A 14,326-nucleotide genomic window follows, 5' to 3' on the forward strand; every position below is an offset into this window, starting at 1 on the left:
TTCAATACTTGCAATCAAACCAAAAAAATGTGCAATGAAAAGATACTTCCCATTGGAATAATTAATAACTTTCATGAAACTTCACTCTGTTGGAGGATGTCTGGCAAAAAAACCCAGCCCTGACCAAATTATTTGTAACTAAGTATTTGATACGCTCAACAGTTTCTTGACATTTTCCAGATGTCTGAATGTTACTTCTGTAACTAAAGGATATTAGTGAAACACCCTCCCTGACTTTCCACAAACACCCAGTGTAGATACCCTACGAGAAGGCTTTTGTATCTGCAAGCTGTCCCTAGCGTATGTTCCACCTGATGGTAGTGGCTATCAGAGGTCCTATAAGCAAATATATTCACTGGTCATTTAATATATGAAGGAGAACAAACACTAAAGCTTCACCAGACCCAAGACATTTCTCCAGTTGTTAATCAAGGCACTTTTAGGGAAAGCTGACCATTCTGAACTCTGTAAAACTGAGCTGTGCAGGCATCTCCTCCTTAGCTTTTGCCAAAGCACATTGGCTTAGTCAGCTCTGTCCATATAATTTTCTTTTCTAGTACCTCCTGGTCAAGAGCAGTGAAAGACTCAACTGAAAACTCATTAAAGATACGAAACAACTTAGAATAAGCTTGGGGGAATTTAAATCCCTTTTGGAATTAAAAAAAATACTTTGCATTTAATCCTGACCATTAGTTATTAGACACACACATGCATTAGCAATAGCTTTTATCTTTATATTCCACAAAAATTTCTTCCATAGTCCAGTCAGACGTCTTTCCATTTTGCATAATAACTTCACACTTGCACAAAACGTTATCAAATCTGCCTTCTTCTGTAGAACCCACTGAATATTTGGGAGTGTTTATGCATGGCTCTGCAAATACCTCCATCATGAAATATACATCTGGACATAGAGAAGCTGTTTGATGAAGTAACAGTAAAAACAGTTTATTTGACTCTCCAGGTTTCCCCGAGGAAACAGCAAAAAGGTTGGACGATGCAATTTCATGGTGCTGTAAAATACCAAAGAAAAGTGCCCCCAGATGTCAGAGAGGTTTGGTCCTATAGAACTGACGTAACTGATCTAGCTGTGCACCCCTAATGCACCAAGTTAATGAACATTCCTGTAATATCTGATCGTTCCCAGATTACTAAGCAGAAAGCTTACAATTTTTACCTGGAATAAAAGTGCTAAAGAAGAAAGGACACGGAAAACATTGAACTTTTGGACTTCCTTTAAACTTTTAATTGTTTTCCCAGTGCAAGGAGAACGGTCCGTCACCACTGGAAGGATCCAGGTCCCTGCGTACCATGCTGAGAATTTAGATGAAGTGTCACAGAGGCTGTGCCATGAATAATGAATAACCACCTCTCTCTCGGCACCATTTTGACAGACACAAAATAGGAGTTTTGTGATTACCATTAAATTCAAACATGGGGAGCAAGCCCGGAGAATAACATCTTTTGGTCCAGTTCTCTGCACAAGTGGGAGTCAGTATTAGGAGCACACAACTTAATAAGAACTACTGAATAAAATGAGGATTTGACCAAAGAGATTTGAGACATTTGAGAGTACCCAGAGTTTTGAAGGTAAGACCAAACGTAAAATGGAATGCAGAAAGAGCCTAAGAAAGCAACAGACAAAGGAAGCACCAGTGCTAGCCTGAAAATAAACCCACAAAAATAGCATCATCTCAGAGGAACCTCTTTCCATGAAATGAAATGAAATGAAATGAAAAGAAAACAATTACTTACCCAAATTTTCAATGGAATAATAACGCTGTTTACTGTCTACCCGCACAGTCTCAGCATATGGACTGCCTACGCCGTAGCCGATAATGTACCCACGGACGACAATGTTCGGGTTCAGCGGCGGAGTCCAACTCATGACGATACTTGTTGTCAAAGGTCTGACATGAAGAGAGCTTGGCTGGTCAGGAACCTGAGATTCTGGGATTCAACAAAAAAAAAAAGTATCAATTAATATTCTACTTATTCAATTTTACTATTCACACGCTTTCAGCTTAGATTAAAACATCTGCACAAAAAAACCAACCAGATGCCCCAGAGTTACATGCAGAGCTTACATGCAATTTTATTTCTGAGCTACATCCTTCCCTTCCAAGAGCAACGATATGCCTCATCCTGGTTTAAACAGACTATCTCCTAGTGCTTTCTACCTTTAGCACAAGAATACAAAAGAGATTTAAAATGATGCAGGAAAATGAAAGATGACCTGCAAGAGGATTTCCAGTAGGACAACTGTTCTCTTCCCTGGTCTATTTACAAGTTCAGCAGGATCCTGACAGTTGTCTTTGTGCTCACAGATTATTTAAAAAAAAAAAAAGGTAAAAAAGGTTTACTTTGTAATATATTCTGGCAATAATCTGTCTCTTTCCCACGAAAACAAGAAGTGAATTTTAACTCTTGGACATGCATCTCTTGCTTTGAAGCTGCTTTAAATAATACGCCAACTTTTCAAAAATAAAATAATAGAATGAGATATTTTATTTACAGGTATTCCCAGGTAAAATTAATTACTTGAAGGCGTCATTAATCACTCGGAGTCTATTTGCCTTCTATAAGCCTAATCTTACTGTAAAGGTTAGATGAGTAAATGCCTTTTGTTTGAGTTTACCCGATAACTACCATATCACAAGTCTTCTCAGAGGGGCTGCACAGTAGCTTGTCTTTTTGAGAGCAGAAAGAGACAAGTTACTATTTTTCCCCAATAAAAAGGCTTGCAATATAATAGATAAAAGCTTATACGGAAGGCAACAAGGACAGGGTAGGAAAAACAGTAATAATGTAAAATGATGTAAACTCCAACAAAAGACACTTCACAGTTGTGAAGCATTCCCACTGTAAACCTTGGAAAAGGTACTAAAAAGAAGAATTAACACTTTTCAATAAGCAGTGCCATATAAGCATCCTTGGTATTTTATATGCTTTCAGATGAATTCTTACGAACACATTAGAGTACTCTGAAAACCTGTTGCACCTTCAGGGAAATCCCATCAGTACATTACCAGTCTGAAACACCCAGCAACTTTAGAAGTCCTTTGCATTCAACTCCTTAAAATTGCAAAGCCTGGGTCTTGTTTAAAGGTTGAAGAAAATGCGCTGAAAAGTAGCTACTCACACACAGAAGACACAGACTACACCAGTAGTGCCACTGTAAGTCAGGTTAAGGTGCCATTTACCCCCAACTCCACTCCCAAACTTTGTTTTAATGCAGAAGCAAAAGTTACTTGAGCAGCTATTCCTCAACAGTGCTGTTTGAAAAACAAATGACAGAAGCATTTCTTACAAGCCCCAAAGATAAAATAACAATTTAATGCCTTGAAATGAGAAGCTGGGTAATGCAGCAATACTGCAATCCCTCGAACTTCCTAAAAGTAGCAATTCAGAGGCAGCAAAGGAGATCAGAGCATTCAAAGAACCGATTGCCTTCAAATGATAATTTTTACATCTGACACAACACAGGGATTTCAATTGCCGTACAGATACCTCTAGGCAGCCGTTTGGGTTAAAACGACTTTATTCAAACATTTCCTATTCTTTATTTCAAACAATTCAAAGATACAATTCACGCATTTCAGAGCAAAAAACGTGACTTCTTGTTTCAGAAAGCAAAAGACAGTTTAACTTCTTTGTGCCCTTCTGTGAATTAAGTCCCTAAAATGAAGCTGGGGTGAACAACATTTTTTTACTACTTTTCAAATATCCAAGTTTCATAAACACAGCTATTTTTTGAAGATGCATTTTTTTGCTTTAGCTTTCTGTATAAAGCAATTTTAATTATATTTTAATTAGCTTTACTTTCAAACACTTTCTGGAAAAAACATTTTTCTTATTCTGAAACAGCTCTGAATTTTAGAATTTGTATGATGTATTTCACAACCTAAAGTACAAAGTTAAATGTCAGAATCAACTACTCTTTTTCCCCTCAAACAAAGTATTTTTTGGTTCTCTTTACAACGAGGGATGTTTTCCACAGTAAGGACTTCTGCCAAACATAACATACAGCCAAACATCTAAACCCATCGACTCTTCAGGAAACTGTACCATCCAGCCTTCGCATGGCTCTGCTGATTTTCAGTGTCCCAGCACTCAAATACCCAGGAGTAACATTCTTATTGAAACATATATCTCGTATTTCTGCTTTCTTTGTCGGGCCATTTCCTTGCAGTTCTAGACCAATTCGTTTACTTTTGTTTCTCCTGGGCTTGAACACGATGCCAGAGCTATTTCTGAGAAGCAACCTCGAGATCCCATTCTCCTACATGAAGTGCCAAATGAGTTCTTCATCCTAAAGTCCCAAATGAGCCAAATTTACAGTCCCCCTCTTAACTGCACCAAGAGTTTATCACTCTCCTCTCAGCTGAAGAAATCTTTGGGTACTTGTTAGCAAATGCCGTGCTCAGACACCTGAGCTGTGGATGTCAGCCAGCCCCACAGACCAGCATCTGGCATGCAAAAGGACAATTCCTCGTGAGATCCGCCCACGAAACCACATTTCTTGGTGCTGCATTTCTTACTCTCTTCCCCTATGCACAATTAGGTTCCCAAAAAATGGAAGCTGAGGTTCTGTGTCACTGCTTGGTGTGACGCCTCCTCCTGAGATGCCACCACTGCTCACACATGCCTCTGAGTCCTTCGCTGTGTTTCTACGTGATGGTTTGAGCACCCACGTCTTCCATCCAGGGAATACTGCACTTGGTGCTACTTAAAGGTCCCTAATTCCACTGTGGAGCTTGAAAAATGCTTTGCGTTTGGGTCATGTTAGCAATACTTTTAGACAGTCAAAGTTGTACATTTTACAAAGTCAGGGTAGTTTCTACTCGTCCCAATATTTCCCCAATCACTTTTCAGTATAAATTACAATATGATAGCAGTCTAGCTTGTCATGCTCTTAAAGCACTAATTCAGAGCTGAAGCTAAACTATATCACCATCTAATATGTATAAGAGTTTCCATCTGTTCAATGCAGTAACCAGAAACCAAGCATCCTAAACTTGTTTTCCTGGAGCATACCTTTGCCAAGTTGATCAGCGATTCTCTTGCATCCTTGCTCAAGCTATTTAAAACAGACCCTTTGGGGAAAGCAGTGCTTTCGATTTCTATTTTTTTTCTTTTTAAAGCACAAAATTTGAGGCTTAAAAGAAATATTTAAAACCTTCCCAGCCGTCAGTAAAGGCACGCGAGCTTTCTAGGGAACCTTGAAGAAGCAGCTATGTTTGGATTTCTAATCACTTTAACAAAACACACTAATTAAAATGAATATCCACTGGGAGTTGAGGCCGTTCTCCAGGATACTGTTTGTCTTCGTGTTGCTGATGCCGACCAGGCTTCCAGTGAAAGCAAGAGAAACTGCATTAGCTGTAGCGACAGAGAGGGGATTGCGGTTACCAGCCTGCGCTCCAGCCCTTCCCTGGTTAGCTGACGCTTACAGGACTCTGCATAACTACAGTCATAAGCAGATTTCTCCCCAGGGTTTATTTGTTTCTAATATGCAACACGGTGCATTCCTGGCATCAGGCTGCTGCCGCTTCACAAGGACAATTCATCACTACTGCAAATGCAAATGCATGTAAATACAATATGTGAACAAAATGGCTTTGCTTGAATTGATTCGCATGCACCTACTTCCATCGCGTCTCCTGTGATTACTCGATTAACATCTTTGCATGCACATGTGTATTTGGGCACAAAAACTTCAAAGGAATGTAGCGTGTACTAAAGGCAAATCAAAACGAATGCGCCCAAATGCGTTGCTTTCTTTTTGCATACTGCGACGTGTTCAGAATGTACCTTTTACGCTCGCCAGTGAAAAGTCAGCTGTTTACACCTTAACAACATCATTTCTCAAAGTGCTGTCTAGCCAAAGCATAATTAGAAAGATATCATCATGCACCGCGGCATGTTGTGATCCGTTGGTATAGTTACACCGCGTCTAGAAGCATCACTTCTTCTTTAAAACCTTGATGAGAAACCACAGGCACTGGTTCTCCCATTTTGTGTGCCATGCACAGCAGTCACTCCCGGTCTGCTGGAAAATTGCATTTGGACATAGGGAAAAGGCAGAAATTCTTCAATTTGCACGGGTTGATTTTGAGATCATAAGGAAATCCGGCCAGTCAGAGAAAGGCAACATCAAGTACTATGGTGCATTTAAACTGATTATTTATTTATTCTTTCATCCAGCTTGCCTTTGATCCCTTTTAGGTGACTTATTTTGTTTTAAAAATCCTAGCAATTTTCATCAGCTTCCTTTTATTTTCTATTCATCTCCTTTCTACTACATATTTGCTTCTTATGGATTGTCTGTAGTTTTGCCGTGACTTCCATCTGTCAGATTCTTTGTTCCATTTGATTTGCACTCTGTTTAATTTTTTTAGGTAGACTTTTTCATTACTCTCCTTTTATTCCTTTACTACTTCAAATGTTCCAGTCATTTTATCTAACCCTTTCATTTCAGTGTTTTTCCTCCCTTTTGTGTCAGCATCTGAACTGATTTATACAGCCCACAGTTTTCAGGTATCTGCATCCCGTCATCTTTCACTAATTATTCAGCTTCGTTGCCAACCAGCATTTCTAACATCTGCAAATAAAGGCTGGGGAAACAGGATTTGACCTATTTGAATATTTGCTTAGTGAACTGTTAGGATTGTTGGCATCGTTTTCATTCTTTCTTCGATTGATTACTTTTATCATTTATGAAGCTACAGATTCACTTCACCGTATTATTGCAAATGGCCATGATCCTCAGGAGCTCAATTCCAGCAGGGAATTATTTTAACAAAGGTTTCTGACTCCTTGGTCCTGGTGATGACAGCGAAACACAACCCAAGAACCCAGGACGTATGGGATCCAGGAGTATAAGAAAACATCTGCTGGGGGGTGTTTAGACCCCGGGCATCTCACCCTAACCTCGGCCTGGGTGACGACTGCAGTGACACCCCTCAGCAGGAAGGCTTTTGGAGACAACAGCTTTTAAAAGAGATGCATTTACCGTCCAGATCGTTCTCGGGTGTTTCCGCTGTGTACCAGTCTGAGGCGGGCCCTGTCCCATTCACTGTCATGGCAGCCACCTGGAAGCTGTACTGGCTTCCTTTCTCAAGCCCTGTTTAAAAAAAAAAAAAAAAAAAGAAAAAAAGGCAAATAAAAATCATACAGAAAGAAAATGATGAAAACACCAAATTAATGACAATACCAGAGTTCACAAAATGTAAAATGAAATCTCTAGTAATGGTCCATTGGATTTGCCAATGTAAGGAAATCTATAGAAATGCATATATACATGCATATATATCTAAAATATATATGCAAATGTATAGAAATGCATCCCCCCAGCACACCGCAGCCACACGCAGTGTCTCACTGCCCGGTTTGCGTTATACGGCACACATACACAGGGATGTCGTACGGGCAGCACCCGCCGAGCAATGGGGGGCGTAGCAGAACAGCTCTGGGGGGAGGACATTATTCACACAGGAAAGAGATTTTTGACCAAATGAAAAGGCTTCAGAAATTGAATGAGGGCTGCACCGGCCCAGGACTAGTTTGGGTCGTAATTCCCATCAGTTGCGCTCATACATACAACATCAACGGAAGTCCAAAGAGCAGAAAAATGAAGAATTGTTTTACGTAACTAAGCCATTAATTGCACACTTAACAAAAACAGCTCACTGCTTTTCCCATGCAGGGAACCGCCGGTATGCTCTCCTTATGCATAAAATTTGCAGGCTAGGAACTAGGTTAGCTACTGAAGAGCATTTTGCTTTCCACTGCTCCCGATTAACTTCAGAGCACACAGTTCAGGCGAAAAATATAAAGTCTTACCAACATTATGAAGTAAGCACAAATTCAGAAACAGACGTTTTCCTCTGTGGCTAAAGCCATCAGAAAACAATTACAGCAGCGTTCCTGAATGTGCCACAAGACTTCCCAGTCCCTGAGGTGGGGATGTAGGTTTATCTTTTTGCTCGGTCTATATTGACCACAAAGCACAGGAAAAAACTGTTTCATTTAATTGCAAACATTCTCCAGAGAAGAACGCTCATAATTAAAAAGAGCAGTTTCACGTTTAGCTGACATGGAAGCCTACTCTAAAATTGATAGCCGCTCTTTAAAAACCTGCATTGTAACTCTAAACTCCTCTGCTGTCGCAGATGTTCTTATTATCCCGTAAAGTACCTGCCTACCAAATAGGATTGCAGCAAAGACGTGAAGTACTTATGTGTTAATATTTAAAATGTCCATTTAGAAGAGCCACATAGCTCGGTCTCCAGCAATCGCAATATATGCATGCAGGAAGTAATAATGAAATCTGGATATTTTTCTTAATCGCTTTCTAAAACATGTATTCCCAAGCTCTGTAAAACAAAGCACTTCGGGCTGCACGGAGGCATCGGCAGCCAGGGCATGCAGGAGGGCTGGGGCTGCCTGAAGCCCACAGTCCCACCAGGACTCCCGCAGCTCTTCAAGCCCAGAATAATTCATGTGAAAGAAAGAGTTTGCTCAGGACATGGGGGTCGACCGCAACAGAGATTAATTTGCTCCGCTCCCATGCGGCAGGCAGTGGCTTTAACCTTCCGCAGCCTTTCCCCCTTGCCGAGGGCGCAATCCGCAGGGATGGGATCCACAGGGATGGTGGTAGTGGAGCTACGGAGGCACATGCCTTCGCGCCGGGACTCTGTCTGCATAGCTATGTTTTCTTCTGTAAGCCATCAGAGCAGCAGCAACTCAAACATCTGAGCAGCTTTCATCATTATTTCTACTTTATCTGCCAGAAAATAGATCCTTTCCAACTTGTCTAACATGCTTAACATGCTATCTCCCCCCAGAAAGTACTTGTTTGTTGTGCAGCCATCAGTTATGTAGCCTTCAGAAGAGGTCTCGGGGTGAATTTGGTCAAGAGCCTAGGTTAGGTGACCAAGTTGAGATTTCAGTATTTAAGGTCTTCCTCATAAAAATATTCTACTTGCCCTTTTATTTAATTCTGAAATACAATACTGCTTTTCCTTCCAAAACAGAAAATGATATTGTTTATTCTGAAATATGCAATTCAGAATTACTTCCGATTACACTTTACATGTGAAAGTAAACATAAAGGACGTCAGTTGAGGTGAAATCATCGTTATACTGAATTGGGCGGCAAAGGTGCCATTGACTTCGACAAAGTTTAATTTTCTCCCTTGATGCTTTGCTGCTCTCTCAGCTGTGTCTTGGGCATAATGCAGGAACTCAGGCAAAATTCATTTTCACCTACCAGAATTCACTGTTACCCTTGTGATACTCATCTGGCTACTTTAATTCATTGCAATTATAGTTTTGCTATGATCTAGTGTTGCACTTTTTATTCTGCGAGGACATATTTTCCATCGAAAATCTTGGGAAAAAACCAAGGGAAATCGATAGTTTTGCACCCATGAGAAAATAGGGGAAGTTGACTGAGTACTCTAAAAAAAAAAAACAACTGAGGCTTAAGCTACTGGACATAAGAAATTCAGCTTCAAATTCATTAATGATAAAATCCATGACACAAACATATGATAAAAGCATTAAGGAAAAAATTGGTTTAAAGAAAGCACCACAAAGACTGTCTTTGCAAAACACAATAAATGCTACCTGCCAGCAAAGAAATCAATGTTCCCTTGAAGTGAAAGTATATTTTATTCCCAAAGCATTTAATTCATCAAAACCTTGCAAGGCTGTACCATGTGAACACTGACCTGTGAACAAGTACCAGAGGTTGTTTGGCTCCAGTGTTTCAATCTCACCCCTGCGGGTAGTCTTTCTATGTCGGATTTTATAGCCGGTAATAAATCCATTTTGAGTACCTGGTGGTGGAGGCAACCAGCTAACTTTGATGCTCTGTAAAAGAAGAGATATTATTGTTGATTTTTTTTTTTTTTGGCAAAGAAATGTCAGAAATAAAGCACATAAAATGAATGGGAAAAAATAGGAAAAAGAAAAAGGCTATGTTTTTCTAATAACTTGTATTCAACTAAGTTATTATTTTGGGAAGAAAACCAAATCAAATCTAAAACGATTCACACAGGCATAAAGAAAACCTATGCATTCTCTAGCAGTGGATGGCTATATAGACAATGGATTTATATAGTAAATTTTCTCCCTTTTCAGGAATTTTTCATTTCAACAGGCCACTAGAATACCTACGGTACTAGAAATATCAGCTCTGGGGCTGAATAGACACTACAACTCATTTCCCTTTTCAGCCCAAAGTGCCAAAAGTCACCTCTCTTTGACTGTGGGACACAAATATCAACCTGAGCCGTTCTAACAATTCCATGCCATTTTAATTCCACAGATGTTCATGGAAACATTACTGCACCCTCGTTACATCAATGTAAAGAAAGCCAAACCTCTTGGGAATAAACTTATTGCCGATCCCAACACCTAAGAGAATGTTCCCTGAGCCATTCGCCAGAGTCAGCAGCAATACAATTCACCAAGACCAATTACTTATTTTTTCTAAATGTTGCTTGTCCAGCCTAGGTTGTAGGAGGGCTCTTATCTCAGCCTAATAGCTCAAACTGAAACCATCCCTTCCTGATGGCTCCCGACACACCCCTACATGGCTAGACACCCATCTCTGCCACCTCCCTCCTTGGAGGAAGGTCTGAAGGAATTTTGTCACTGTGATACAGAAGCCAGTCCATGTACTCAGCGATTCCTGTCGCCTTCTCTTGTACCTTTTCTTCCTTCCCGTGTTTGGTGGAGGGTGCACGGCAGGTTTGTGCAGCGCTGCAGCAATCGGTTTCTTTTCAACCCTGTTCATTTTCCAGCAAACCCCAACGCTCAGTGGTGCTTTTACTGCCAGACCACCATGCTTCCAGACTTTAAACGGCAAGACCTCCTTCCCAAACAGCAGCAGCTAGTTCAGGGCACAGCAGCAGGTACGCATGTTTGCTCTGCATCCCCTTCTATTTAACCACACGGAATTTCATTGACTCTTTTATCTCCCAGTCGCTCAGCATCGTAAGGATTTTTAGCAATCAGCTTTCACTTTTGCTACACTAAATTGCTAACCCTTGTTTCCTGACTTCCATCCTGTGCACTAGCCAGCATGGACCCGAGCACACATCACTGGGCGACCCCACTGCCGGTGCTCCTCCGCCAACACCTTCTCCGTCCTTTGCTCTCTATTGCATCCGTTGCTTATCACAAAGGGATCTTTCTCCTTATGCTGCAGCAACTTCATTTCTTCAAGGGCCTTTTGTGCAGGATCTTATCAAAAGGCTTTAGGAAATCCAAGCCAACAATATCAACTGGATCTCCTTGCCCATGTGCTCAATGTTTCCTTCAAAGGACTTTAATAGCAGGACTTTCCTCCACAAAAGCTGTATTGATCCCTCCTCGTCATATCATGTTCATCCATATGTCTATTCCTTCTATTCTTTATTACAGTTTCTATCAACTTGTTCAGGAAAACCACCAGATTTACTGGGCTGGACTGATAAAAGAGCTGATATTGTACATCAACAATTCTCTGCTAAAACAATCTGGGCACCAGCTGTTCCTTGCAAGTCTCCAATCCTTCGGGAGTTTTTACTCAGCGTGATATAAGGTATTCAGGGTATTACGGGTTTCTCATGGAGCAAGGCCTCACAATTGTATCTACACTATCTCTTACAGCACTGTATTACAAATTTTTAGACAAAGAGAAAAGTCAACCACATCACAGTGGATAGCATTTGACCAAATACAATTTATGACCATTATTGTGTTGCTTAGTTCCCGCATAAATATGTTATAGCGCATATCAAATTAATTATTGCAATAGAAAAATCGATTTTGCACATATACTGCCCAGTGATTGATTGTTACAATCAATTATACATTTCAAAATCAATACTTCAGGTTTTCATTGCTGAGTAAAATAATGCTGGGGTTTTTGCATTGTGCAGAACAAACTCCATTTTTCAAACCAGAGAGCAATTGTTTTAAAAACAGATTTGGTCACTTTGCATATTGAAATTGCCTACATATAAAATGTTTATGGGAGAATGAAAACACCCAGAGAGTGGCTTTAAAACATATTTCTGTTGGCAGCTCTGAGGATGTCTGCCGGTAAGTCATTGTTTGATACTGGTGCACTCCCAACTCTTCTGATCTCTGCACAACATTGAGCCATGCTCTCATCATGGGGACCTCAGCATTTGTTGATATTCCAAGCCCAGCTACAAGGAGAAGACTCTTTGATTGCCCCATTTCCCAGGAAGAGAAAAAAGCCGAGCACTTGGTTATTTTCTCAGAGAAGGGGAGGAAAGAACAACTCCATCCTTCCCCTGCCCCTTCCAAGAGCAACAAGAAAAGCACTTCTGACATCGCAGCTGCATCCATCCTGCAGCACTGACCTAAAAACAGGATGGAAGAGTGAAAATAGGGGCCCATAAAGTTATCTACCCTTGAATCTTGGAGTATCCTGATAGGTTGGAGATAAGAAAAAAATATATATGGAGAAGAAACAGTAAAGAAGTGGAGGGACAGGAATGCTTTAAGGGACCTGTTGCACAGCTCATGCAGGTAGGTGGTTACAGGAATGATTCGGGGATTGAAAAATCCCACTGGTCTCAAAGTTTGGAAAGTGCAGTAACACCAACTTTTACCCAAAGGTGCTGCTTACAGAAAATTTAGAACTGAATCAGCTGATAGAAACCACAGGTGAATTTTGAAAGAAATCCCATCATTTGGAAGCCCTTTTGATAACGCAGACTTTTGAGTGGATCTTTGGGCGGTCCACCATCATTTCCAAACCACAGGCTCCATTTTGACACTTTATTTCAAACAAAAAAAGACTGCTGAGCTGCGTGTGAGCTAAAACAGCTAGGAGGCCCAAGACAATTTGTTGTCCTCGAGGAGAGGTAGCAATAGCGTTGGTTACGCTCATTCAGAAGAAGGGTTCTCCAGGCCAGTGTCCACCCAAACAAAGAAAAGAGTTTCTTGCAAATGGAACAATACTCAAGCAATGGATCTGCCATTGGGGTGCTTTAACCCCTCGATGGGGACAGTCAGCAACCATTTAACAGACTTATAGGTGGTATAATCATTTTGGAACTGGAGCAGGAGTGGCTCCAGTCTCTCTCAAGCCATTCTATGATAAGGTCGCATGAGCCTGGGGTGCTCCGTGCGGGACCCTGACCAGGCAGCATTGGCCCTACCTTTCTGAGCAGAGAAAACTCTGAAGGCTCCCAAAGGAAGGGCACACTGGCATAAGGGTCACAGTGTCCAAGCATGTTCTCCAAGCATGTCCAAGCACATGCTCAAACACAGCAGAGGACAAAGCCTGTTGTACACAGGCATAGTACTACACGTGTACAATTACTTGTGAGAATTATACATGCACAGTTTTTAGGGGTGTAAGGAATTACTGCAGCCGTACTATTTCTAACCTGAACATGACACTAATTTGATTTTTAAAAGACGAACAAAAGTTCCAGCAGAAGCATCGAAGCACTTGGAACTGCAACACCTGCAAGCGCTGAGCGGTTTTTATGAGACCCCAAATATCCTTTCCTCTGCCTTGAAGTCAACAGTGACTGCATCTCCCTGCACAGCAGGTCTCACAGAAGCAATGGGTTTGATCTAACACTCAAGGTAGAATAAATAAGATCTTCCTTATGATTAGAGGAAAAAGCAGGTTCTTTACAGATCCACCTAAAGCTGTCACTGTAACGGTAACAGTTCACTTTCACCTCAACCTGGTCTCCATGGACACCGCAATGATGCTTTTTATCAATAGTACTTAACACGTGACCCTTTGCTCCAGGAAAATCAATGACTAAGGTTCTGACAGGCTTCTTGTCCCTTCTTCTGCTTAAGAGAGAGCAGTAATGACTACTGCTGTAATCCTTCATGCTTTATCCAAGAGGTAAGCAACAGAAAGAAAATATTTCCTTTCTGTTGTACCAGGATTCCTAAGGAATCCATAAAATGAAGCCAGCTTCAAGAGGAATTTAGGAACCTGTTAGTCCTGGTTGGAATGCAATGTGGAAAAATGTAGTAAAACGTCGCTGGCCACCTCCGCTTGCTGAAATGATCCTTCTTCAATGGGAGCGCGGTCCCTTCTTGCACCATTAGAAAACCACCCTGAGCAGCTCAGTATGAGCTCGGACAACCAGCACTGCCCCTCTCTCAGAGCTGCGAATGCCCTGGATGTTGCAAAACGACCCTTTACAGATTGCAAACTACGTGGCGTGATCCCTCCTAGTTCAATTGTATTTGATAAGCCTTTTCAGGGAGAAGAGACATTGGCCCAGCAGATCTAACCAAACCTGAGCTGAACCTTTAACATCTT

General features: G+C 41.1%; 1 protein-coding gene across 1 annotated transcript in view; it reads right to left on the reverse strand.

The window, feature by feature from the left end:
• DCC (DCC netrin 1 receptor) overlaps window positions 1-14,326 on the reverse strand; it is a 362,206-nt gene that overhangs the window by 84,630 nt on the left and 263,250 nt on the right. The window contains exons 12-14 of the mRNA XM_059833384.1: window positions 9,738-9,879; window positions 7,016-7,126; window positions 1,756-1,950 (exon numbers count right to left, since the gene is read on the reverse strand). Of these exons, the coding sequence (XP_059689367.1) occupies window positions 1,756-1,950; window positions 7,016-7,126; window positions 9,738-9,879 (448 nt within the window). The remainder of the gene's footprint in view (window positions 1-1,755; window positions 1,951-7,015; window positions 7,127-9,737; window positions 9,880-14,326) is intronic.

Source organism: Gavia stellata, chromosome Z (genome assembly GCF_030936135.1).
Source record: "Gavia stellata isolate bGavSte3 chromosome Z, bGavSte3.hap2, whole genome shotgun sequence".
Lineage (NCBI taxonomy): Eukaryota > Metazoa > Chordata > Aves > Gaviiformes > Gaviidae > Gavia > Gavia stellata.